At 41.1% G+C, this 26649-nt stretch overlaps 2 protein-coding genes across 3 annotated transcripts; both read left to right on the forward strand.

Moving 5' to 3' along the window:
- The first annotated feature begins 3769 nt into the window (after nucleotides 1-3769).
- Nucleotides 3770-12030, forward strand: tent2 (terminal nucleotidyltransferase 2). 2 transcript variants are annotated; one of them, XM_034691898.1, is made up of 16 exons: nucleotides 3838-3877; nucleotides 3982-4063; nucleotides 4195-4360; nucleotides 5372-5479; nucleotides 5890-6157; nucleotides 6268-6382; nucleotides 6460-6548; nucleotides 6656-6713; nucleotides 6995-7061; nucleotides 7155-7231; nucleotides 7369-7497; nucleotides 7592-7635; nucleotides 7850-7986; nucleotides 10497-10588; nucleotides 10697-10776; nucleotides 10869-11605. In XM_034691898.1, exons 3-16 carry the CDS (start codon nucleotides 4239-4241, stop codon nucleotides 10953-10955), a joined length of 1473 nt encoding a protein of 490 aa, XP_034547789.1. In that variant the 5' UTR covers nucleotides 3838-3877; nucleotides 3982-4063; nucleotides 4195-4238; the 3' UTR covers nucleotides 10956-11605. The 2 variants fall into 2 exon arrangements, with proteins under 2 accessions (XP_034547788.1, XP_034547789.1); XM_034691897.1 differs by lacking the exon at nucleotides 3982-4063 and having other exon boundaries at nucleotides 3770-3877; nucleotides 10869-12030.
- A 2503-nt stretch (nucleotides 12031-14533) lies between these two features.
- Nucleotides 14534-26228, forward strand: cmya5 (cardiomyopathy associated 5). The gene is made up of 16 exons (XM_034691517.1): nucleotides 14534-14640; nucleotides 15455-16097; nucleotides 16279-17163; nucleotides 17362-18848; nucleotides 18956-19391; nucleotides 22088-22183; nucleotides 22347-22565; nucleotides 22694-22700; nucleotides 22853-23005; nucleotides 23134-23268; nucleotides 23557-23703; nucleotides 23933-24080; nucleotides 24246-24379; nucleotides 24485-24602; nucleotides 24681-24857; nucleotides 24947-26228. The coding sequence occupies exons 1-16, from the start codon at nucleotides 14534-14536 to the stop codon at nucleotides 25197-25199; spliced, it is 5145 nt and encodes a 1714-aa protein (XP_034547408.1). The 3' UTR covers nucleotides 25200-26228.
- Nucleotides 26229-26649: the final 421 nt, after the last annotated feature.

Genomic DNA, 26649 nt, shown 5'->3' on the forward strand with positions numbered 1-26649 from the left:
TGTGTGTGCCTTATTGATCTGAGCCTATCCACAGACCCCTTTGCGCACCCCGCCCCCAAAACCGCTCCACATCTGGCTGATGCATGCGCTTCCCTCCCACTCAGCTCACTGTCAGTATTGAACTGCCTACGTCACCACACCGTCCTCCGCAGTGACGTCACTCTATGCTCAAGGGACTGGTGCCATTTGATGCTTTAGTTGTTTTATAAGAAGTTTATTGAGAAGTGGCCCACTCACAAGTTTCTGCACAGAAAATTAGAGTTGGTTTCTCTTAGGGCAATAAAAGACTTTGAAAAACGACAAATGAGAATAACTTTTTGATCTGTGTGACATTCAATGATGAATCGAGCCAAGCTAATAATGAATCAACAACTGAGGGTTACAAGCTTAGAATGGGGCTTTAATCAACAAGGCTGCATGTCTTTCTCTAACCCCTGAATAAACATTTGAACAAACATGATGTTGAATGTGCATGCAGCCGTCCACTAGTAAACCTCTAGAATACACAGAGTGATACTGTCATCAGAGAGCCATCATTAACACATGTTATGCTATGATTTGATTTGTTTTATGACTTTGGGATCTTGCCAGAAGAGATTTTGTTAGAGCATTTTTATCAGGGGAGGTATTTTAATATTGCTTTATATCCACACTGGCAATGTCACTGATAGACATAACATTCACTTTTTGTTGATATAAACTGTATAAAACCCAGGGGCAGATCTCCAATGGTCATGGGCAGATCCCATGGACACCCCAGTGGCCACCCTAAAATCCTACAGGTGTTCCACATTGTTAAAATCTTTTATCTGGGCTGTGTAGCAACAGGCTGCTAGTGGCCTTCTTTGTATCTCACTGTAGCACATTTTCTTTTGTAGATACTCTACATTGCGACTTTTGGACAAACATCTTCTTTTTGAGTCCTTACAGATTTGGAGCCTTATTTTAACAAAGTGCAGGGCCCAAAAAGGTTGGATTAAGTTCCAAACCCACTTATCACTATTGACAGCCAAGTCCTGCAGGCACATTTTTGTTTACACCGTGGATTTTAGTCTTTCTTCTTAAACAGACAGGGCCTGGGCCAATATTTTTAATTTCTCTCCTTCCACCGTCCCCATGTCACCTCAACTTGCTGTGAGGTGGCATGCTACCCAATACACTATCATACTTCTTTGCAGTGCACACTTGTTTGGTTTTACTTGGTGTCCAGTTCACTTTGGTTGTTTAAAATATTTAGTCAACACTCCAGTGGGAGAAATCAAGAGCTCCACATATGAAGGCCTTCGCTGGCAATGAAACCTTAAACCCTTTTGCTATAAGGGACTGTGCTAACTGCCACACAAATGCGCTGCCTATAAGAGCTTTTTTTTTTTTGTCACAACGAGAGCAAGAGTGCTGTATTAAGCATATTAACCAAAAGTTGACTGGATGGGAAAAGTGTGGTAAAGGTTTACAAGCAACAGAGATGGCCACAGCCTTTAGAGGATTGTCAAGAAAAATAACTTAGAACTTAGGAGAGCTTCACAAGGAGTGGACTGAGGCTGGTGTCAGTGCATCAAGAGACACCATGGGCATATGTCTAGGAAAGGGGCTACAACGTCACATTCATAATATCAAGCCACTCCTGAGCCAGAGACAACATCAGGGGCATCTTGCCTAGGTTAAGAAGAAAATGAACTTGACTTTGCTTAATGGTCCCAAGTCCTCTTTTCAAATTAAAGTCAATTTTTTATTTCAATTTAGTGTGAGGGGAAGTCCAGAGTGAAGTTTACACAGTCTGTGATGATTTGGGGAGCCATGTCATCTCCCTGTGTTGGTCCACTGTGTTACATCGGGTCCAGAGTCAACACAGTCATCTACCAGGAGACTTCAGAGCAGTTTATGCTTCCATCTGCTGGCAAGCTTTATGGAGATGATGATTTCCTTATCCAGGAGGATTTAGCACCTGCCCACAGTACCAAAACTACTACCAAATGGTTTGCTGACAATGATAATAGTGGGCTTGATCGGTCAGCCACCTAGCCTGACCTGAAAACCCATAGAGAGTCTGAGATATTAGTGAAGAGCAAGATGAGATAAACACCTCAGCAGTGGCACAACCTGATCACCTCCATGCCACATTGATGCAGTAAAGTAGTTTTTTTTCTTAAATATTGTTTTGACATTTTCATCTTTAATGGACAGGACAGCTGAAGAGAGACAGTAAATGTGGGGAGCAGAGAGTGGGAGGACATCCAGTAAATGGTTGAGGCTGGAATCAAACCTGGAATCTATATATGGGGAGGCCAACACCCCGACATTTCTGTATTTTTAAATCCCTTTTTAACAAATTGATCTTAGGAAATTATACTGGATTTCTGATTTTATGCTCCAAGCCGAAATCATCAAAGTCAAAACAAAAAAAGCTTGCAATATTATACTCTATGTGTTACGAATGTAGGAAATAAAAGTTTAACTTTTTAACCGAGTAATTATGAGTCCTATGGGCAGAATAGTACATTAATAAGTCATGAATTGCGAAAACATTTGTATGAGGATACATAGAGATTGAAAGAAATGATAATGGACTGGTTGGTAAGAAGGGCTCAAAGTACTCCCAGAGTAACAGTCATAGTTACAAAGCTCAAAACAATAATAAAATCAGAGCAACGCAAAAAGTTTGTTGATGGCTGCTGTCATATTGTTTACTCATCATCTCCAACTAATTTCTGATGTATATAAGTAGAATTTATGAGGTGAAATTTACACCACAAACAGAACCAGTATAGGTTATATTTACAACATTGAACTACTAGCTTGAATGTTGTGTGGATTGGAAATCACTCGTACAGCAACTGAGACAGATTAAGTGTAGAAAGATTGTCATCTAGATAAGATGAACTTTATTGTCCCCGGGGGGAATTTTGTCGTGGACATAAGTGCAGTGCTGCTCACAATCAATACATCCATTCATCATACCAATATACGATAACATGCCCACTGTCAAGATAAAAAATCATGTCACAGTGGCATACCAATGACACAACAAATACCAATAATACAATAAATACCAATAAGATACCAATGTGGCATTAAAAAGCAATATCATATTAACATTAGTGCAGAGTAAGTGAACCATTATACTCATACAAGAGCATTATGTTGGTGCAGATTGTTTGTTGAGTAGAGTGATGGAAGTAGGGAGGAAGGAGAACTTGAAGCGATTACTTTTATATCTGCTCGCTCTGAACCGTCTTCCAGAGGGCAATAGTTCATATATTGAATAAAGGTCATGGGAAGAGTCCTTCAAGATTTTTTGTGCCTGATTGACAACAGTATTTACAAAGATAGTTTGAAGGGACAGGTAATTTCTCTTACCAATCACTTTCATGGCACATTTAAGAAAAAAAATCAATCTTAGATTTACATTGAACAGATAGAGGGCCAAACCAAGCTACCATCCCATATCCCTTATAATAAGAAAATATATAAATAAGAAAATATATAAGTTTTGAAGTTACTCAAAGACGAGAAACGATGATGTGACAGCTGCCATCGTGATTTTACTGGGGACAGACTTATCTGATTCACAGTTCTGAGCTCTACATTCAAATTTAACTTATATTGATATGTAGTAGAAGTTGAAAAAATGACAAAGACCACACAAATATCATCCGTCCAGTTGTTTTGTGATGTACTGACAATTGAAACTGCCTATTCAAACAGCACGTTGTAGACATCATTTGTTTAATTGGCTCCCCTTTTGATTAGATTTTTCCTTTGATAAACGTGTGCCTGTCCCTTTAAATTGAGTTCTACTACGTCATGGCTTTAATGCGGAAGTTCTACTCAGGAAACTAGCACACGAGCAGGTTCAGTTTTGTTTACATGCGACATGGTGAGTGTTTAGTCTTTGAATCAACGGTGATTTAGCATTGAATGTCACTTCTCCGCAGAAATACTGTTAACACAAATATTACTATATTTTAATGTCGTGTTAAGATAACTGGAATTTAACTAGCCGGACGTTGCTTGACTTGGTTTGAGCTAACGTTAGTTAGCCCGCCTTGCTGCTTGATCCCCGGTAAGTTTCGGTTTCCTAGTAACTTGTCGAGGCGTTGACATTCTTTCTGGGTGGTGAGTTGAGTGACATGTGTAATAGGTAAATGCGGAGTTTACCTGCTGTAAGGTGGGTATATTGTTGTACCTTTTCAGGAGATAAGCGGAGTTGATGCTGGTGATTTGTGAGGGACAGCAGCATGTACCCCCGAAACGCTCCGCCAAGGGGTCGTCCAGACTACAGGTACGGACAGTACTACCAGTCACCCCCTGTGTTCGACTGCTACGATTACAACCACCAGAGCCCGCCAGGTGTCAACAGGTGAGCTGAAGGAACAACTTAATGTTCTGGTATACAAGATATTAGCACAATCTCCATAGTTATTTGTTTGCAGTGGTGGACAAAGTACACAGCTTCATTACTTAAGTCGAAGTATAGATACTCCGGGTCAAATATTACTCCAATATAAGTGAAAGTTGTTCAGTCAAATTATTACTTGAGTTAAAGTCCTGAAGTACTTGCTTTTTAAAAATACTGAAGTATTCAAAGTACTTTTTAAGATATCTCAAAACGTTTTATTTTCACAATACAAAGTGCAGTCAAGAATACATAGGGGAACATTATGTTATGTTATGTTTATTTAGAAGCCATTACTTGAAACCTCTAAAAACTATACCATGGAATAAAAACAGAAACTAAGTTACTACAAGCACAAACAACTTAGTTTGAAATGTTCATCTGGAATGAAACAAATGTTATGTAGCTCTCAACGCTTTCTCAGGTTGGACTGTGAATTTTAGTGTGTTTGGGCAGAGTGGGAAACAGGGAGAACATTTCAAACGATAAGTATCATTCTTCATTTCAAAAACCTCTAACACGGGCTGAAAATATGACCATGGGTGCTCAGGTGGAGAATTATAGCCATCATTACCAGCTCTAAATGAACTGCCTGATCTGAGTGAAATTTGCTCTGTTTGATATACAGGTAAGGCTAAACCACTGAGTCAAACAGAACTACACAAACACATTCTACTGTCTTAGGGATCAGATTTCAGAAAAGAGAAGGAAATTCATGAGCTGACTTCAAAGCAAAAGTAGTGAGAAACTAGAGCATTGATAGAAATGTAGTGGAGTAAAAAGTACAAAAATTATCTTCTGAATGCAGTGGAGTAAAAGTAATTAGTATCCCCAAAAAATAATACACAAGTAAAGTACAGATACTCCAAAATGTACTTAAATACTGTACTCAAGTAAATGTACTTTGTTACTGTCCACCACTGCATGATTGCTATTGTATGTCCTGTATAGTAATACACACTTGTATGTTTGTAGCTTCCATGTTCCTGTATTAGAGAAGTTACCGACATATGAGTGGAAGCCTCCTCCCTCCCCCTCTCTGGTCCATTATCCTCAGACACCAGCCGTTACCAACAGACGCAAGTTTGTAATTTTTCTATTTAATTATGTCTAATTTTCTCTTTAATCTTCTGTGTGTTTACAATGAACTCTGTTTGTTTTGTGATTTTTTTCATTTATTGGTTTAATGTTGTCTTTTATGTAACACATCTAACTAGATGAGTCTTTGTTGATCATCTGTGCTACAGTAGCACACTGTGACCTTCTGCTACCTTGAGAGTTACTGTTCAGAGATCAGATGTGCCAGACTGGAATGTGTTCTCTCAAGAGGACAAAATATTTAACCCTTTGGACAACATTTGTCTTTTTACCATCTAAAGCAGATCTAATTACCATCAGACCTCAAGCAACCATAATTTAGTTGGCTGTACATCATGGTAGCAGTATTTTAAATAGATCATCATCATCACAACCAATCATTATGTTTCTTCCAGGAGGCAGATTGAGGAATACAGACCCCCAGTGGTGAAGCGCCAACGCCTTGACCTCTCTCCCCACCCGTCAATAGGCTCCCCTTTAATTCAAGTACAACCTCCTCCACATTATCGTCCCACCCAAACATTGGCAGGATCATCAAGGTCGGATTTTGACTACTCTTATCCCGGCCCATGTTCCCAGTCCAGCCCACAGCCTGATCACAGCATTCAGGTGCCTGTTGTCCCAGACAGCTCCAACAGCCTGCAGGATTATGCTAATGACAAGGTACTACACCTTTTAGATGGCATATCCTTCTGCTTACAATCTACTTATCAGGCCACGTCTACTATGAGGGTGTCCATGGTTTATTCAGGTTCTTGTTTTTGTGCCCTCAGTTAAGTGGTCAGATGGTGGAGATGTTTGAGGCGTGCCAACAGCAGTTCTCTGATTTGATCCGAAAGGAGAAAATCCGAACACAGCTGCAGAAAGACATACAGCAGGTCTACACAGGTGTGCATGAAATACACAGTCACACACTGATCTGAATGTCTGTAAAGATCCTTATTCACTAAGTTACATTATCGCAGTGGCACGACTGTACTTGACTGGATCCTCTATGAACGGACTGGGCTGTCGAAGCAGTGATGCTGACATGTGTCTTGTCATCAGGGGAAATGTGAGTATATTAGACTCTGTGCTGTGACAAACATCAGAAGTGTTCAACTTAAGTATAATAAGAGATAACCCCATCCTTCTGATCACCATCATGTTTTTCTTTTTCAGAGAAGAACCGATCCTATTCAAGTACTCTCTGTCCTCCAGAAGTTGTTCAGATCACTGTGTGAGTAATAAGAAAACCATGTTTTTAGTTATCAGATCATTTTCTATTACTATCTGACTTCTAAATTAGCTTTGCTTCTTTTGACTAACACGTTTTCCTGAGTGAAAACTTAAAGAATACTGGGATCAATAGTGCAACATAAGTGGGATTTGTCTTCCTGTGTTCATGTTCTCAGAAGGCTCCACTGGGTGGAGCTATTGACTCAGTGGAAAGAGTTTCACATTCACAGAAAAGGATACTGAAAGTACTTTGAACCACATTTTGTTTGTTCTGATTCTCAGCATATGTAGAGAGGACTCAGCTGATCAGAGCCAAAGTGCCAATCCTCAGGTTCAAGGAGAAAGGCAGGTAGGAGCAAAACAATAGTTGAAGGCTATTTTTTTTTTAACACCGGTAAGCCATCTGAAAGAGATGTTAATATAAGTATTTTGATCTCCTCAGTGATCTGGAGTTTGATCTGAATGTCAACAACACAGTGGGCATCAGAAACACATTCCTTTTGAGAAGTTATGCCTATGGTGGGTGAGATCATTCATTATATCTTAATTCATGCCTTAGTAACCTTAAAAAGGTCTGAAGTAGTGTATTTGTCACTTGAAAAGAAGATGTTAACGTTTCTTGTTTTGACTTGCTGTGTATGTGTGGTATCTCTTAGCCGATCTCAGGATTATACCCATGATCCTCGTCATCAAGAAATGGGCACGGCACAATCAAATCAATGATGCCAGCAAAGGAACGTTGAGCAGCTACACGCTGGTTCTGATGGCGCTGAACTACCTCCAGAGTCAGTACATTTATGCATACAGACACAATCTTTTTTATTCTCTTTTCTACTTTGGACTCACAATCTCACCTTTGGTGTGTTGTTTTCTTTACAGCTCTAAAGGACCCTGTCCTTCCTTCTCTGCAGAGGGACTACCCGGTAAGTATTGCCATTGCTCTTGCAATTAAAAATAGATTCCAATAGTTTGAGTATGAGATCTACTGCTGAAAAGTCAGATAGTATATAAACACAAAAATTATTGGGAATGCAAATTGCAAAGGTTTTCATTCATACCCCCTCTCTTTTTGTATAATATTTTTTTACATCACCTTTATTTCCCTTAATCCCCTTTGTTTTGTGTCCTGACTTTCAGGACAGTTTTAATCCCTTCTTGGACATTGACAGGGTTCCAGATGGACCCAAACACGTGCCCCCATACATCTCAAGAAACCAGTCCTCTCTGGGAGAGCTGCTCCTGGGCTTTCTCAAATACTATGCCACAAGCTTCAGGTATCTCCCAAGGACATCGCAATATTAAGTCTAGTGTTTCAGATGCACCCTTTCCTTATTACTGCCTTCCCCCTATTCCTTGTCTCCTACTCCTCTTTAGCCCCCCAGCTCTTCTCTCACCCTCCCTCCGCCCTCCTCCATCCTGCATCCTCTTCTCTGGTTTCATGTTTCTGGGTAAAGGGCAGGAGCAGGTGGGACCTTTGGCCTTACACAGCACTAACATGACATACCATGATCACTGTGTTGCCAGTATGTGTCACCTTGCCACCCTAAAGCTGCAAGGTTGAACGAAAATTCAAGCAAAATCACGTTTGCACTAATTTGTGCACAGGTCTTACAAACTGAGTGTTTTTGCATTAAATTTGCCTTTTGAATTTTTATAGCTTTCACTTAACTGCTGGCTTTTTTAAAAGTAGTGGTTTTTACAGTCATCAACTCATTTTTCTACAGTTTTGTTAGCCTTTGTTCAAAAACTCTGCTGTTGAACTTGTAAAGACCACATTTCCTTTGGTGCAACAAAGTTTAACATTTGATAAATCATAACTTACGGATGATAGTGTCAGTGTATTGACTCACAAGCCTCAGAGGGATTTTAACTGATCATTAAGATTGAGTTAAAAAAAAAAGTTATTTCCTGCTGGATTATCCCTTAAAGCTAACAAAAATAATAAATTTTCATGTTCACATTAACATTATTTTACAATCTTATGTCTTGCGATTTTCAATGTCTTTCATTCTTTTCTGTATTGATCCGACTGAACCAACTCATGCTTTTAATGATCTCATTTCTCCTGATAATTGTCCCCTATGTTGGCAGTGAAAGGTGCGTGTCTGTAATTTATTAATCACTGGCAGTGTTGTAGTGTCTAGTCACCAAACCTTGAGTCTGAGTCTTAGTCAAGCCTCTAGTCCTCAGTTGTCAAATCTGAGTCAAGTCCAAGTCATAAAAGAAGAGTCCAGAACACATTACTGAGGCAAAGTCCAAGTCCCTGTTACCTAAAGATTTATAATGGGAACCCCTGTTCCACTGTGAAATTCGCTGTATGACCCTTGGCTGACTGTGTGGGGCCTTTTGAATGTAACACATTTTAATTTATCAACATCAGATCTGACTGATCCTGTAGGTGTTTGCAGAGAATCAATGAAGTTGGAGCCCAGCAAGTTCTGCATAAATGGGCACCATGTGTCTCTTTATGGAGAGAGGCACCAATCTATGCTACCGAGGTGCGACTACTGCTGGTGTCGAAAATACTCAAAAGTATCCGCTACCCACCTTATCAGAATTTTAACTGACTTAACATCTTGGACCCAGTGGTTGAGTCTCTTTGGAGGCTGAGATTACTGTTAATGTTATCAACAGTCAGAGAAACTTTAGCATCTCACTTATGGCCCTTTTCCACTACACAGTTCCAGCCCTACTCGACTCAACTCGGCCCTACTCGACTCGACTCGACTCTACCCGGTTTGGGTTTCTTTTCCACCAGCTCGAGTACCGACTCACTGTGGGCGAGGCCGTCACAAACACAGCTGCATGAAACTGCGTTCACGTCATTTTGAGCACAACACAAACACAACAATCACAAACAATGGAGGACATGGAGGCAATGGTGTACTTCCTGCTTGGTCTGTGGCTTTTTTGTCGCATGCCGAGTGAGAGAGGAAAGCAAAAGAAGAGTACTGATGTCGTTTTTTAAAAATTGATTCCTGTGTTGAGCGCATGGTTGAGCGTCACGCTCAAGACTCTTCAGTGACGACATTCTCTGACCAATCTGTGACCGGCAGTTCATCGACGTCACCTTTTAGTATCGGCTCAGCTCGCTTGGAACCAGAGCAGAGCAGGTACGAAAAGCTGGTATCTGACACGAGGTACCGCGCCCGTGGAAACGCAACACAAACTGAGTAGAGTTGAGTCAAGTCGAGTAGAGTAGGGCTAAGATGGGCCGGTGGAAAAGGGCCATTACTTTTCTGTGTGCATCCTTTACCGATGTTTATTAAAGTTAGAGCTTGTCCCCGTCTTTTACATTCTCAGACATTCAAACATCTTGCACTGCTCTTGTGTGTGTTTGCTGCAAACTCTTTAAAAGCCAAACTCATGATTTGTGGTGTCTCTAATGTCTCAGTCATGACAGGAACTGTTCCTGAACAAGAGGGCACATAAACATGCATGCAGGTGAATTCACATACCACCCCTTGCTCGAAATTAATAAATGATTAGGACTTTAAACCAAAAAATTACTCACAATAAAACAGTCTTTTTCAATACATCAGTGCTTGAGTCCTCCTCTCCATCTTCTAATTCTGATTGCAGTCAATGCTCAAGTCGGGTCCAAGTTGAATCATGAGTCCTTAATATTGATACTTGAGATGGATTCCAGTCAGAGTCCTAGACTCAAGTCCAGGACAACACTGGCCACAGTTTTGGTTCTTGAGAACCTGTTTCCTTGCATTTTTGGTTGTCTCAATAAACTTATTCAATAATTCCTTGCATTGTTTTCTCCTCTTTCCTGTAGTTGGGACAAACAGGTCATCTCCATTCGAGAGGCCAGAACTTTGCCGAAGAACAATTCCCGCGAGTGGAGAAACAAATTCATTTGCGTGGAAGGTAAACATTTGACTGGACATAACAAACACCTGCCACCACCTCTTATCAGTAACTTGAGCATCAGTTTTGGATATGTCCTCAGTACTCCTACATTCTCTTATGTTTCAGAGCCATTTGAAAGAAATAATGTTGCCCGAGCAGTCCACGAGAAGATCAAGTTTGAAGCCATTAAAGCCCAGTTTGTCGAGGTATAAACCAGTCCTGATTACTGTATGCTGCTGTGAACCAGCCTTGAGTTATTCATAATCCTCCTGCTTCTTGTGTCTCTGTATCTGTGCAGTCATGGCGGATACTCCAACAGAGGAAGGACCTGAACTCAATCCTCCCTGTCAGAGACATCATTAATAAGGAGTCATCCGGGAGATAAGGGCTTCCTCTAATTAGACGAGCTGATTCGTCTTCTACCTCAGAGGGACCTGTGGGATATGTGGAGAGGGGAACTCCGTTGCCTCCGACCCTCACAGCTGGAACAACTGGGGGATTCTGAAAGCTCTTTCTGCCTTGGTATCATCCACAAACTGGAGCTCATGTGGAGGTCATGTGCATACACATTCAATTTGTTTGCAGACTTTGCCAAATTATCCTAACTGATGATAAAAATACATTATTGTTTCGTGACACCAGAGATAGACATTGTTGCTATATGGCTCTGTAATCAAACATACTTGCCTTTTTTTGGAAGAGGTTATGTTTACTGACCAGGTGTGAAAAGACAAAATAATACCTGCAACCCTTTCATACCTGAAGGTGGCTCTATCAGAGACAGCAGCATTTAGGTTCAACTAGTCTCAGCCAAGTCTTCTCTTAGTTTAAGCTGTATCCACACTGCTAGAGCTGAGTTACACAGTCAGTCTCTTAAAGAAGCCAACAGTTTGTGTCTGCCAAATAAGCAGTGTGACGTCTTTAGCCTGTTTGGGCTGACTTTGTAACATGAAAGCCTTTTTTCTATTTGTCTAGGTCAATATTGATGCTATTGTAAATTTAATTAACATAAAAACTTTAATACTACAGCCACAATCAAAGCTCTGTTCATTTTATTATCCAGTCTCTACTTCCTGAGCTCATCTGAAAACTGCCTTCATATGTAAGTGATGTTGAAGTCCTCATTGAAGTGACTCTAGGGTGACTACAAGAGGGCTGGACCAGATGTTCCCACTTATTTATCTTTGCACCTGATGTGTTGCATTAATTTCCTTTGCTAACTGGCATACTGTATCATTCAAGTTCAGCCCTTTCTTGTTTAATTTTTGTTAAATGTTGACATGTTATTCATACATTATCAGATTTACCTATCATATAAGTTATTGTAAGAATTCACGCTTAAGTATGACTTTCTGTTGGGATTATTCTTGTTTGTTTGATATTTTCCTCTGCTCCTTTTGTACATTTTGTACATGATTGACTTTAAAATGTTTATTTAAAAAAATAAACCTCTGAAGGTGTATGATTGATTTGAATCCACACGTTTGAGCTATATGAGAAATCATGGCTTTGCAAATACAGTAGAAGTGCCAAAATCACATTAAAGCTGCTGTTGGTAGTCGTGATATAAACATCAGTTCTGAGAGGGATTTCGTATGCCAACACTACCCCTCCCCTCTGCTGTCATAACCCCGCCCACAAAAGATTGTGTTGTGCGTTCTATGAGGAAGTAGTGGCTTCCAAGCCAATCAGGGCAACGTAGTTGGGCTGCCACTTGACCAATCAGGAGAGCGGGTTGGGGAGAAGCTCTGATTGATGCATGATAACGGGAAGGAGGGGGAAAATAACATTGGCTACGTTTACATGAGACTTTTAATTCCTCTTTAATTCAGAATAAAATTTAAATCCTCTTTAAAAAGATTAAAAATAACCTTGTAAACACCTAATTCCGAATGAAAATGACCGTTCCGAATTAAACTTAAATCCGAAGTAAGTGGCTGGTTTATTCTGATTTTAAATCCGAATTGAATAATTCCTCGATCATGTATACATTAATTCCACTTTAAATTAATTGCGGTCGTTCTGCGCATACTCCTTCCCTTGTCCTGTCGCGATGACGCACATATTCCGTGCTGGCGGGCACATATTTAAGGATGTCCACCCAAAGCAAGCGTTGGACTCGAGCCAAGACTATTTATTCAATAGGAGCCTTAGAAGAAATGGATATCATGACAAGAGTTGAAGGACAGAAGCATAAAAATACGGACTTTTTTAAAGCTGTAGCGTCCAAGTTAATTGAGGGACTTGTCACTTGTGTGGTCTTCCATTTTGTAAACGAAAAAAAAAGGAGCAGGAATTGGAGTCTGTTTTCTTCCGGGAGACGTAAATTTACGTCACGCCCACCCCTGTCCAATCAGAGCCCTTCCCAACCCCCAGACCTTAAGCGGAATTGAATAAAGACGATTAAACGTGTTTTCCATGTAAACCTCAATTCGAAATTACTATTTCCATTTAAACGCGAAGGAGAATACTTTTATTCCGATTTATTTAATTCTGAATAATTAATTCTGAATTAAAAAACATCATGTAACCGTGGCCATTGCTTGATACAAAGGCATTGGAAAACACAGAGATTTCAGCATACTCTCAAATTACTTCACTACCGATGAGTATCGATTGGTATATGACCTTTTCTCCCAAAAAAAAGTAACATTTTTTACACCATTCCTACCAACAGCAGCTTTAGATTCTTCTGACTTCTTTTATTTTTTTTGCAGCTTTTTAAAAAAAAGTTCTAACAGTATTTTCTCGTCTTTTAATAAGGTATAATTCTGAATTTAATCTCAGAATTCTGACTTTTTTCCCGGAATAATAATTAAAAAAAATTTGCCCTTAAATTTTTTTTTTTCCAGTGGCCCTCATCCTCTTCCGTAGCATTCCAACTAAACTTAGTAAAAAGCTTGGTAGCCTGTTACTCTGCAGTATTTTTTTAATCACCTTTCAGTTGAAATCAGCTTTACACATTTTAATGTCGGGTACACCTTCACCTAGAACAGCCATAAACTCAAACACAATCCAATATATCTGGTCAGAGCTTTCAAATGTAACTGTTATTTTTTAAAACTAATTTTGAGGTATTTTTGCCAGTGCTGACAGGAAAGCTGAATAGGAAAAATGTTTGTGGGGAGCACAATGTTAGGGAAGATGTGCTCAGACAGTAGGCCAAACAGGTGCCCTAAATGAAAAGTCAGACTCAAGTGTTTTATTTTTCCAAGATATTCACTTGATTCACAAAACCACAAGTACATTTGTTGTGTTTTTATAAGCCATATACATAGTCACTAGAGATGACTACCGTAAATGTACACCTTTCAAGTGTTCTCTGTTGTTCTCCTGGCAATGCAGATTGATGTTTGTTCTGTGGTTTGACGCCTTGTTACGCCACTTTTATGACTTCTGAATTGTGCCAGTTCTGCTGGAGAGGGATACCTCCCAAGTTGCTGGTGTGTGTGCGTCTGCGTGAAAGGCAGCCCTAGGACTTGGGGGGGGGGGGGGGGGGGGGGGGGGGATCCTGTTTCAGCACCAGGCCTATATTTAACTTCCCAAAGGGGATTTTGATCTTAAAGTCACACAGGCTCATTCAGCTGTTACCTACTTGTACTGACTAAGATCATTATCAAATTTAATTTTTAGCTTTGTGGTAAACTCCTCATGTTTAGTTCATATGCAGCTTCCTATTTGCTCTTTAGTGCGCTCAACCTAAATCCCCAGTGAAACCTACTTTCTGACACGTCCTCGCCCCTTTCCAGACCCTCTCCCCTCTTTTCATTCCCCACAGTCTATTTCTGTCCCCCCGCTGAGTCAGATGGAAGGCTCCGAACTTAGAATGACACAAACAGGCAGAGCAACTCCTCAAAAGTCAGTCTGGCTGAAAAAATCAAGAGGACTCTAAAACACACTCACGAAAAACAAAAACAACAACACTGGGAACCACAAAGGGAAGAGCTTGAGGTTATTACCAAGATGGAGGAGTGTGAGAGTCTGGACTCTGAGATGACGGAGCTGCAGGAGTTTCAGAGTGAGGCCAACAGCCAGGACGATGACGACGAGGTGGAGGAACTTCAAAACAGGTGCTTTACACTCTGGATCTCAATAACTAAATAACCTGAATTGTGTCATGAAGCATGAATCATGTGTCTCTTGCTAGAAGATTTAAACTCAAAATTTAGAGTCTGAGAGATACCACTTATTCCTGTGCTTCTTTGATCATCCAAAGAAAAGTGTATCCAAGGAACACATAGAAGCATCAATGATCATCTGTTTTTTTGCTCATACTCAGAGAAGTTAGTGTGGGTTTCTAACATTAACATTATCTACCATCCCATATTTTACATCTAATTTATCATGTTTCATACTGATGCTTTAGCTACCTTTGCCATATCATAAATAGTAGAAGACACTGATATGTCGAGCGTATCTGGGAAGGCAGATGCATCTCCTCTCTAATATTACATGAATGACGCTTTGGGATGTCACCTGGCCGTAACCCAGCAGGATCTGAGCTGTATTCATAGCAGGAGGGACAGCTCAGAGTGCATTTGATGATTATTTTTTCAGCTCATTACTCACGTTGGCAGCTATGGTCTATTGCTGGAGATCTACACTCCATGACTTGTCAGATTGAGAATAGATCGGCAGGTGTTATCGTGTCCTCAGCTTAGATGACTAAGCTGCCTCAGGTGCAAAAACGTGATTGTGTTTCTCATGCTGGCACATCATGCTCCGATGTGTTTTGATTTGATTCATTACTTCGTTCTCTGCTTGTGTTTCTGAAAGCGCTGCCAAGAGGATCTCCTCTTGCACCTTGACTATTCAGTCATGCCCTTCCTCTTCTTGTGAACGGCACAAACAGCCACTAACTCTGTCCATTTCTTTTTTCTCCAGTCTGCGAGAGGTTGTCCAGGACCAGTCAGTGAAGCCCAAACTTCAATGCCTGATGGTAGATCCGTCATTTTCAATGGTAACCGTTCAGAGCGAGGACAGTGGGATTGTTTGGGAGACGGCCTCGAGCCGCTGCTCTACACCGTGGGCTTCTGAGACCAGCTCCACCTCTGAAGCCTACAGCATGGAGGGATCCGGAGCCGCAGGAAAGATTACCATCGTCTTTGACGAGGAGAAAATTGTCCGCAGGAGGACTAGGTCTGGAAGGAGCAGCAGGCTTGGGGACCGGCTAAGCCGACCTGGTAGCTCGAGATCTGCTTCAGCTCTGGGAGTAGAAAGACCGGAGATGGCCGAGGTGTCTCTCCCTAATGTGAAACCAGAGAAAACCCCAGCAGAGCCAGATTTGGAGGAAATCAGAAACAAGGATCAGCAGCTTTTCAGTTTGATTTCAGAGGGTTATGAGATTCTGAACATCAGAGTTCCTTCCAAACTCCCCACCGTGGACGAAGAGGAGAGCACAGAGCTGCAGGACAATCTATCTTATCTGGACCAGACTCCAAAGATCCGGTCAAGAAACAACCATGACTGGACACAGCAACAGAACCATGTCTTGCCACAGGAGGGGGAAATACTGGATCACCAAGTGGTATTCACTGATTTATCTGATAGATTCAAGAGGTTTAATAAAGTTAGATCTTAATTTTTGGACATCAGCTGTGATTTCGTTTACCTTTTTCTGCCATTGATATAAAATGAATACTCTCACCTGTTTTGCAGATTTCTGTAAAATACTCTGGATTGAATCTCTGATTGTGATCTTTCCTCAGCCCTCAGAGCAAGACTCATCTCAGTCCCCTTCAGACAGAGAGCTCAGTAAAACACCCACTCCCAAAGACGGCACCAGCGACATAGACTACTTTGAGAAGTTCACTCTGCTTGATGTGGGTGGTTCCGTGGATCAAGCTCCACAGCTGAAGGAGGAGGCAGAAGAGCCTGTGGTGAAGCCCCAAGAAGAAGAGCAAAAGCCTACTATAGAGACAGCCACAGACAGCCCCTCTGCATCAGAAGACTCTTTTGTCTTCGTCACAGATGTAGAGATAGTCGGGGAACACCTGGATGAGGTTTTCTATGGAGAGGGAGCTCCTCCTGAAACTCTGCAGCGGAGAGAGGAAGAGGAAGCAGGGGGTAGAGGTGGGATGAGGATGAGGCGAGAGAGCCAGAGATCTCTGAAGGAGAGTGGCTCAGTGTTGTTTGGCAGTCAAGAAACCATCCTCACACCCATTTTTATCTCCCCCGGACCACCTAAAGTCATTGACCTCATCCTGCTGGAGGAGCCAACTGCCATGTCCTTCATGTACTCGGACCTCTACGAGGATGCAGTAGGCGAGAGGAAGAAGAGTGATGAGGAACACTCAGAGGCAGAGAGTGTCGCATCTGAAAAGTCTTACAAGAGGCGCGTGTCAGATTCAGAGGAGACGGACGGTTACCTGGAGAAGTTTACTTTGAAGGATGAAACACACAACCTAGAAGTTCAACCAGAGTCAATGGAGGATACGGGAGAGGGAAGGATGATGTGGTCGCAGAATAAATTTGAAATGACAGGATGTCTTACAAGAGTGGTCCAAGAGGAAGACAAGGAGGAGTCAAAGACCCAGGAAGCAAACACACAGGAGATCAGTGCTGGAGAAAAGAGAGAAGACATCAAATCACAAGTGATGGAAGAGAAAACAGAAAAAGGTAAAGGAAGAGAGGAAATAAAACTGAATGAAGAGGAGTCTTTCAGAGAAGTAGTAAAAACAGCTAAGGAGTCTCAATCAAGAGACAATCAGATTAAGGTTCAGGAAGTGAAACATGACCACGCTAAGCCTCCTGAGAGCAGCCCTGATGATGAACCTCCTCGTGAAACTCAGCGGGGTGACAGTAAAGCAAAGTCAACAGAGGAGAGTGAGGAGCATCAGAGAGAAGTGACAAAAGAAACAACTGAAAAGCTTACTGAAACTGAGCAACCAGATCAGATACTAGAAGAGGCTGAAAAAGCAGCACAGGTTGTTGTTGATGCTTCAGAGGACACAGCTGTGGTTACACCTGTAAGAAGCAAGGTTCCTCACACCATCACAGAATCAGACATAACTACAGAAAGCTCTGTGAAGAGTTTGTCTGAAGACACAGCCACTGACACTACAGTGGTGGCTTCTGAGGATGAGGTAGTAACTGAGGCCGTTACAGAGGAGCCTGAGGATAAAGACAGAGATACACGTATTCCCAGTGAAAAAGAGGCATCAACCGTAACATCTCTGAGTGAAGAGAAAGGAGCTGCTGTGCCTGTTGAGGTTACCACTGACTGTGATTGTGAAGTACAAGCAGTAGTAGAAGTTATTGAAAAACGAGTGGATGAAAAAGAGATACAAACTCAGGTTCAGATTGATCTCAAGGAGGTAACAAGTGTGGAGACGACAGATGTTCAAACAGCAGTTGCAGGAGAAGAAGAAGCTAAAACTGAGGCAGTCAAGGCAGCTGGAGCTGATCTGGGGTCAGAGGTTAAAACTGAACACAGAGAACTAAAGACAGATTCAGATAAGAAACAGAATGAAATTCTTAAAATGGAAAAGTATCAACAAGAAGCAAGACCAGAAGCTAAGAGTGCATTTGACAAAACCCAGCTGATAACCGAGTCCAAAGAAGAAACTCCTGATGTGGACGCTGGGACCATTGTTCAGGAGATGGTGAGCATGGGCGATGATGAGCTTATCGTCTTTGTCCCCAAAGGACAAGCTGTAGAGATGGACATAGAGGTCAGTCAGCAGCTGGAGAAGACAACAAGTGATACAGCAGCTCTCTCTGAACCTGAGGGTATATGTGAACCTGAAGCCATCACAGAGAGCCTGCAAAATGAGGATACAATAACGGAGTCTACGCTGGAAACAAAACCAGAGGTTTTTATTGAAGAAGAAGCAAAACCAGTAGTTGTTGTTAAAGAAGAAGCAAAATCAGAGGATGTTATTGAAGAAGAAGCAAAACCAGAGGATGTTATTGAAGAAGAAGCAAAACCAGAGGATGTTATTGAAGAAGAAGCAAAACCAGAGGATGTTATAGAAGGAGAAGCAAAACCAGAGGTTGTTGTTAAAGAAAAAGCAAAACAAGAAGTTATTGTGAACGAAAATCTAAAATCAGAAGTTGTTTTAATTGAAGAATCAAAATCAGAGATTGTTAAAGAAGAAGAAGCAAAACCTAGATATGAGTTTGACAATAGGTTCTCTCCTCTTGTACCCATGGAGGAGGCTGAAATAGAAGAGCAGAAGATAGAAACAGAGTTTGAAGAAGACTTGGGTGTCTTTTCACGCCTGAGGAGCTTCACTCCTCTGGAGGATTTGTCCGAGCTACACAAAGAGTGTCTGCGGTCAGAGGAGTCAGATGTGGAACAAAATGAAGACATACATATGGTGGAGGATGTCCCAGAAAAAAAATGGTTACAGAGGATACAAGTCCAGAGATTGATCTTCAAAGAGAGGAGGAAGAGAAAAAGTTTGGGCAAGCTGAGGTTATCACAGAGGGAGCTCCAGATGTAATTACAGAGGAGTTTGAATATGAGATGATAACGGAACAGGATGCAAAAGAGATGCCACAACCGGAAACGCCAAGAGATGAGGAGGAACCAAAAACAGAGACAGTTCAGGAAGAAGAGGAGGCGATGAAGTTGGAGGGGGAGTTAGAGAAGAAGGAGGAAGTGTTTGGTCTGTCCCCAGAAGAAGAGCTCATTGAGGCTGATTATGAAATCATTGATGAAGAGGAGGAGAATCAGGCCCGGCTGGCTGCTGAGCTGCAGGGGATGGACTGGTTCTGTCTTCTCTGTGGATGTTTGCTGTCAAAGGATGACTTTTCATCTGGAGAGCATCTCAGCCACGAGGTGACCACTGTGGACAAAGCCTATGAAGAAATTAAGGTAATGTGCCCTTGGGGGCTGTGGCTCAGAGGTAGAGCAGGTCAACCTCTAATTGATGTATTTGCTGTTGAATTGCCACATGTGGAAGATCAGTATTATTTGCAGCTGGGCACTTTGCATATAGATGCTTTCACCATCAGTGAGCAGCTCCGTGTGTGTGTGTGTGTGAGAAGTGGGAAACTGGAAAAGTGATACATTGATGCAGTCCATTTTCCATTTGCATTTATGAATGAATAAGATAACGAGTACTTTTGAAAAATGTTGTGATTTTCAGACTTTAAAAAATATGATTTGGAACTTCTCAACATGTTTCAGAAGTTTTGCTATAGAAAACTACTTCTGTCTCCAAGTTTTCAACTGGTACTCATGGTAAGATATGAGGTGTTATGGGCTTATCACAGTGGTTGCTATTGATACACTACACACCTCAAAAAGATCATTAAATATGAGAAAAAATACACTGCAGATATAAAGACGAACAGGAAACATTAGAATGTGATGTTGACTATTACAGATATTTATTCCTATATATTTAATTATTGTTGTTTCACCTGCAAGCACCACACCATTACATAACAGGATGTAATTTGACAATGATTTATTGGTTTGATTGGAATGGTGAAAAGTGAATTTGACTTGAACCTCTTGGTTTGGGGAAGCTTATTGGAGGATCCGTCATATCTCCCAGGCGCGACGAACCCTCCTTGAGAGCCCTACGTACAGATGGAGGAAAGACATAGGAAAAAAAGGGGTGCAAGGAAGAGGTCCATAATCTGAGAGTGCAAGGGAAAGAGAGGGATAGGGTTTGAATTTATGAGTGGGCCAGAAGAGGCGTTGTCCTGCTCCTGAAACTTTGCTATATAGCATCTTAGATAACATTAATTAATATCTTGGTTTTCTCTGACATGTCTTTTCCTTTAGCTAAAAATCTCTCAATTACTTATTGAAAAATAAATAGACCTTTAACTGTGCATAATGCATAATGTAGTGCAATTTTCTATATTAAGCAAGTTAATGTGCAATCTATGTGACATTAAAAAATGCATTGCAAATTAATATCATAACCATTTACGGCTGAGCTACTACAAACAGTATACCTAACATTATTAATGGATATTGATATGTGTTGTAGAGTGTAGCGAATTATGACAGAAGAACTTCAATTAAAAAACAACTTTATTATCATAAGTATTGCTTGTCAAATAAGATGATGTATTTTGATCTGATCTGTTCTGTCTGTGGCCTGAGGCAGACTGCAGAGTTTCCCAGATGTGCGATTATTTTAGCAGGCTTGATGCTGCAGTGATGCAGCAGTCCTCATGTCTGATGGCAGGCTGCCACAAATAGCAACTCATCATCATCCACTTTACCAGCATTATTAAGACACTCAGTTGAGATCACCACACACTTTACTGGCATTAGATCAGGTCATCAGATAATAAAGCAGTCCTAAATTAGCCGTCTGCATGCTCTCAAGCTGCCTGCAGGCTGAGACCAAGCACATTGAATTGTTGTGATGTAATGCTCTGCTTTGATCGGTGGAAAGGTCCAGCGTGACATCATCAAGAGGAGACTGAAATGGGATCTGTTTCTCCCTCGCTGTCCTTACGGGTCAGCACAGGGTCAAGCATCTGCTTTTTGAAATCTGGTGTTAATACTAAAGCTTCCTCTAGCAATCCAAAAGACAACTGCTTGTCGTTTTAAATAGATAGATAGATAGATAGATAGATAGATAGATAGATAGATAGATAGATAGATAGATAGATAGATAGATAGATAGATAGATAGATAGATAGATAGATAGATATACTTTATTCATCCCCATTGGGGGAAATTTTTTTTGTTCCAGCAGCTTACAACACGGTGCAGGAGAATACAACAATGTGCTTACATAGTTAGAAAAAAACCTTGCAGTTATCTGCCTTAGTAGTCACGGGTTGACTTGTGTAAAATGTTAGATAACTAAAAAACACTCACACTTTTAAAACACTTCTTTCACCAAGAGAAACAGTTATCGCCTTTAAAGTGTTCTCTACTTCACTGTGCAAAGAAAGAAGAGTGAAGTGAGATGTTTCTTTGTTTAATGACCATGTGAGCAAAGTATTTGTTAAGTAAATCAAAGGAAACCTGGAACAGACTGAAAATGAGCTAATGATATTTCTATATAAAACTGAAACCAGGTCATGTACATGTGTGATGCTATATATATGAAACATTGACAGCTGTACTGTAAATAAGACATCGATCAGAGTTATTATTTATGTCTGATTAAAGCACTAAAGAGCAGATTATTCAGATTTTCCACAGAGGGTAACATCAATCCTGATAAATTTCCCAAATCAACGTAGAAAAAAGCTCAAATGTGGAGTGGACTCCTTAAACTTGCATGGTGCAAGCAGGCACATTGCTATTCCCACACACACACATATACACCTGTTTTCTAAATCTTAGCAGGGGGTGGTGAACCTCTGAAGAAGCAGGGAGCGTTAAGTGACACACTTGACCCAGTTAAATGTGATCTGTTGGTGCTCGGGTGGTGACAGGGGATCGCCGGCATTGGTCCAACTGGAATAATGCTGATTTCCCTCAAAGCTGCAGGAGGCAACATTTTACTGAAAGCTTAACCTGTTGTGGTTGTCTTAATAAAAGTTTAAATGTGATATTTTATTTGTGTTTTTTTGTTTTGTTTTGATCAGGAGAAACTGAGTGACTGGATCTCAGAGCTGCAGGGGCGGTCAGAGAACATCGAGGACCTGGTGTCTGAGCTTGAACTGGGCTACAACTCAGTAGAGGTAAAACATGCTGATTTTAGGTTTCACATTTAATACTGAAAGGAGCAATACCTTTATTTTAGATGAACAATTTGATTTTTACATATCAATATAAATTAGGTTTAGTAATACACCGTAGTTTTATACACCCTGTTTTTTTTTTCCTCCCTCTCCTCTGGACCAGGACCAGTGTGTGGAGTGTGAGGCAGCAATGCAGTCACAGAATGATGAGATGATGGCTTTGGTGATGGAGCAGTACAACAACATGTCTGTCAGCATGGAGGAGGAGAAGAAGGCCAAGCTGGAGCAGCTATATGACCAGATCGTCTCCTTCCAGGAGAGCATTGACTCTACCAAGGCCACTCTGGAGACCGCAGCCAGGGAGGCTGAGACTGACGCACGGGTGAGTCCTGAGGCTCTCCAGGTGGATCGATTAGTGGTGTCCGATTTGACTGGTGATTATCCAGTTACTGTATAGATCCCATTTCTGATAAATCCTTTTTGGTCTTTTCTTCCACCAGTCACCTGAAGACATTCAGTTGAGGTAATGTGCGTATTGTGAATAAAGAGTTAGCTCATTTAGTTTGTTGCTTCTTGGCCTGCAGAGCCACAACCTATGTAGTTTCCACCAATATGTTAAATATTACAAGAGCAGAATACTGAAAAGACGGTTTCTGTTGTTGCTACCAGAGGCTAATTGTTTTGTGTTTGGGGTCAGGCTAAAGGCAGCTCTGGACTCAGCCATGTCACTGGAGTTGGGTCCCAGAGGACTGCTCGTGTTTGAGGACTACGCAAAGGGCAACACTTCTAGCTCTCACCTCGCACAGCGCAAGGGAATCCCAGGTAGGGACGATTTATCATATATCGTATCGCAGTTACACCTGATGTTAAAATGTCTGCAGGAGTCTTGTGTCATGTTCATGTATAAGGACGCTATGATTCTCCTGTGTGCCTTCTGGGTTGTGTTTCAGTGCCTCAGAGGCCCACGCTGCAGCCTCAGGAGGCCAGCTCAGCCTCCAGCACCAGTGTCACAGTTTACTGGAAAGTCAACCCTGGAGACATCATCGACTGCTTTCAGGTCTATTGTATGGAGGATCCGCAAGGAGGTAATTACTGCTTGTATGGTGTAAATGTACAGTGCATTAAGTGGTGCTTCAAAGTGATCTGTTTCCAAATCACTGCAGATTAATTCAAGTATTTCTAGATGGAAGATGAAGATTATATTTAATTTATATAAAGTTTGAAGTAGCTTTTTTCCCAAATACAACAAATGTGCATTTTATATATAATGTGATGTTATGTTTATTATAGATGTTTTTTGCTGATATATTTTAGACTCTTTGAGATTATAAAACACCATCACTATGTATGTATCCTGGCTTCTGTTGTCCCAGCTGTATCAGAAGAGTACCGTATCACAGTAAAGGAGAGTTATTGTGTCCTGGAGGAGCTGGAGCCTGGCAAGACCTACAAGGTGTGGGTGATGGCTGTCAACTACACAGGCTGCTCCCTGCCCAGCGAGAGACTGTCCTTCAGAACCGGTCAGTCCACACTGGAGCTGAAGTACAGCAGCACAACAACTTTGTCTGCAAACACTGCAGAGTGTGTTAATTTTCACTGGAATTGTGAAGGGGATGAAACTGCTTTTACTGGTCAGAGTTTAATGTTAATCTCTGTCATGTAACAGTGATGTGGTTTTTGAAGGTCCAGAGGGATGGTACTTGAAAGCACATTTCACACTTTAATTAATATCTCAATCTCTTTCTGCAGCTCCATCAGTGCCAGTGATTGACACAGAGCGCTGCACTGTCATGTGGGATTCAGCCACATTGAGATGGAGCTCAGAAAAACAGACTGCAGAACAGAGTTTCACCTTAGAGTACTGCCGTCAGTGTGAACTTGAAGGAGAGGGGCTCAGGTGGGTGTTTATTATTACCAGTTAGATACCCAGAGGTGATAGAAAAATTGTAGCAAAAGAATGCAAATACATTATATTTACAACTAACAAGATACAGTAACCTATTAAATACACAGAGTACCTTTTATTTATGTGTGCATGTGTTGTTTGACATATGCCTACTAGGACGATCTCAGGTATCCAAAGCTGTGAACAGAGGGTTCTCTTGCAGCCCAATGAAAACTATCTGTTTTACATCAAAGCTGTGAATGAGGCTGGACCCAGTGAACAGAGCGAGGCTGCTCTCATTTCCACCAAAGGTAAAAAAAAAAAACACCCTACATGCTTAAACTCTCTATTATTGTGTGTAATATATATCTAAATATTGACTCTCATGTTTTTCTTTGACCTTTGTTCATCTTCAGGAACAAAGTTCCGCCTGCTAAAAGCCACAGCTCACCCGGCTCTGGAGCTGTCAGTAGATGAGACCACCGTCCACTTCCCTCAGGACGCACCTGAAAACACCTTGTCTGCAGACAAACTGTGAGTTACAGCAAGCTCCTACAATTCTGGGGTATTATTTCTGTTACATTTGTAAACCAGAGTTTGTTTGTTTTCAAGGTGTCCATCCATTCTGGGTGAGCTGTTGCCATGTAAAGGTCGGTACTACTGGGAGACCATTGTGTCGGGAAGCACAGCTTACAGGCTTGGGATGGCGTCCAGCTCAGCCAACAGGAACAGCCCACTGGGGGAGAGCAGCCTGTCATGGTGTTTGCAGTGTATCCCAGCACCATCCGGGTAGGTATCAAACATTCTATAGTGTTAACTACACTTTCCGCGCTGTTTTCTTTGGTCTAAACCCTGCATCTCTATCTTCACCTTTGCAGCTGCAGGTATGAGTTACTCCACAATGACGTGCACTCCAGTGTGTTTGTAATTGACATGCCTGAGCGAGTGGGCACCCTCCTGGATTACCAACTCGGCCATCTTTCTTTCTACAATGCCCAAACCGGACAGCTGTTAGGAGCTTTCTCCCAGGGCTTCACCCAGCCGTGTCACCCGGCTCTGGCCCTGGAGCTGCCGGGTAGCCTGGAGGTCAGCATGGTACCAGAGCTGCCAGAGTTTACTAAAGACAGCTAGCTCTACTTTCAGTCTCACACACTGAGAAGTTTACAATTCATGTTGGACATGTCTTGATTTGAATGATCTTAGCATGATGGCATTACAAAGAAAACTGCAGACATGACAGGACACAAAATACTCTGATGCTGTAAGGGCTTAAATTACACTTGATCTCAGTTTTCTTAAGTCTCAGTCCTCATTTATGGGTTTGTTTGTGTTTAAGGGAGATCATACTTGATTGAAGTAGTGTTTTCATATCAAGTTCTTCAATTCATCTTTTATTTATTTTTGTGACTGAAATGTAACTGTAAATAGCAAAAGCAGACACTGAAGATGAATGATGCTGCTGTGAGAATCAGCTGAACCGAAATGTAATTACGTTTTGTTTGAGGAGAGAAATGAGTGTTCTTTTCACTGTAACATGAACTGATGTGATAGTTTTGTACTTTTTTAAATGTTCTGTGATTAACTCTTCATTTTTCTCTTCGTTCTTACTTTATGAAAAGGGCTTGACTGCAAATTGTTGTCATAAACACAAACAAAAGTCAAAGCTTCCTTTGGCACAGTTAAACACCAAGTTTATTGCTCCAACAAATCCTCTGTAGCACTTTGAACTGTCAATATTGTTGAATTGTGTAAATAACTTTTTAAGAAGATGTGATTGCTTCCATGTTTGTTATTTCCAACTGTTAGAAAGTTAGGATTTATTAATTTCCTGTCTTGTAGACTGATCCAAACTAAATTAGCATGTTAATATGAAAGAAACTGGGCCGATAAGATCAACTGGTCTGGGGTCATCAGCTCTTTCTCTGACTTACAGTTGCCACTAGAGGGCCTCAGCACTCCATTATGTTTGATATCGGCTCCAGATCAGCCAAAAATGTATTTCATCACAGTCCAACTTAATGTAGACTAGCATTTGTTCAGGAAATCAACTGCACTGAGATCTACTTTATAATGTCTTCATCTCTCGTAGTTGTGCTGTCAGATAAGGATGGATGTACATTCACAGCTGTGCTCTAACCATTAAAAATCAACAACCAAAGACATAACCTCCAGGATTTCTGTTCATTTTCTGTTGTACTTCATATGTCAGACTGCATTGTTTGTTTTATTTCCCCTTACTCTTACTCTGATGTAAAATAATGTAAATTATTAATTAAAACATGCACAACAATAATAGAGTTTCGTGGTATTGACATTACATTTGGAAGAGCCTTGGGCTGAGATGAATCAAAGAGAGTTTGTAACCAATCCGAACAACTTCTGCGAAGTCCATCACACTTCTTAGACTTCCAGACATTTTATGGCTAACAGCTACTGTAGATTTGGTAGCCACACATCTTGCTGAAATAAAATACAAGGTTTTCCAGAGGACATGTCATTTGATAATTACTGTGTTACAATTTTTCCAGGCACTCATACTTTTTTTCCTCATCTATGACAACCCTGCTTCATTTCCCAACAA

The sequence above is a fragment of the Notolabrus celidotus genome, chromosome 9 (genome assembly GCF_009762535.1).
Source record: "Notolabrus celidotus isolate fNotCel1 chromosome 9, fNotCel1.pri, whole genome shotgun sequence".
Taxonomy (NCBI): Eukaryota; Metazoa; Chordata; class Actinopteri; order Labriformes; family Labridae; genus Notolabrus; species Notolabrus celidotus.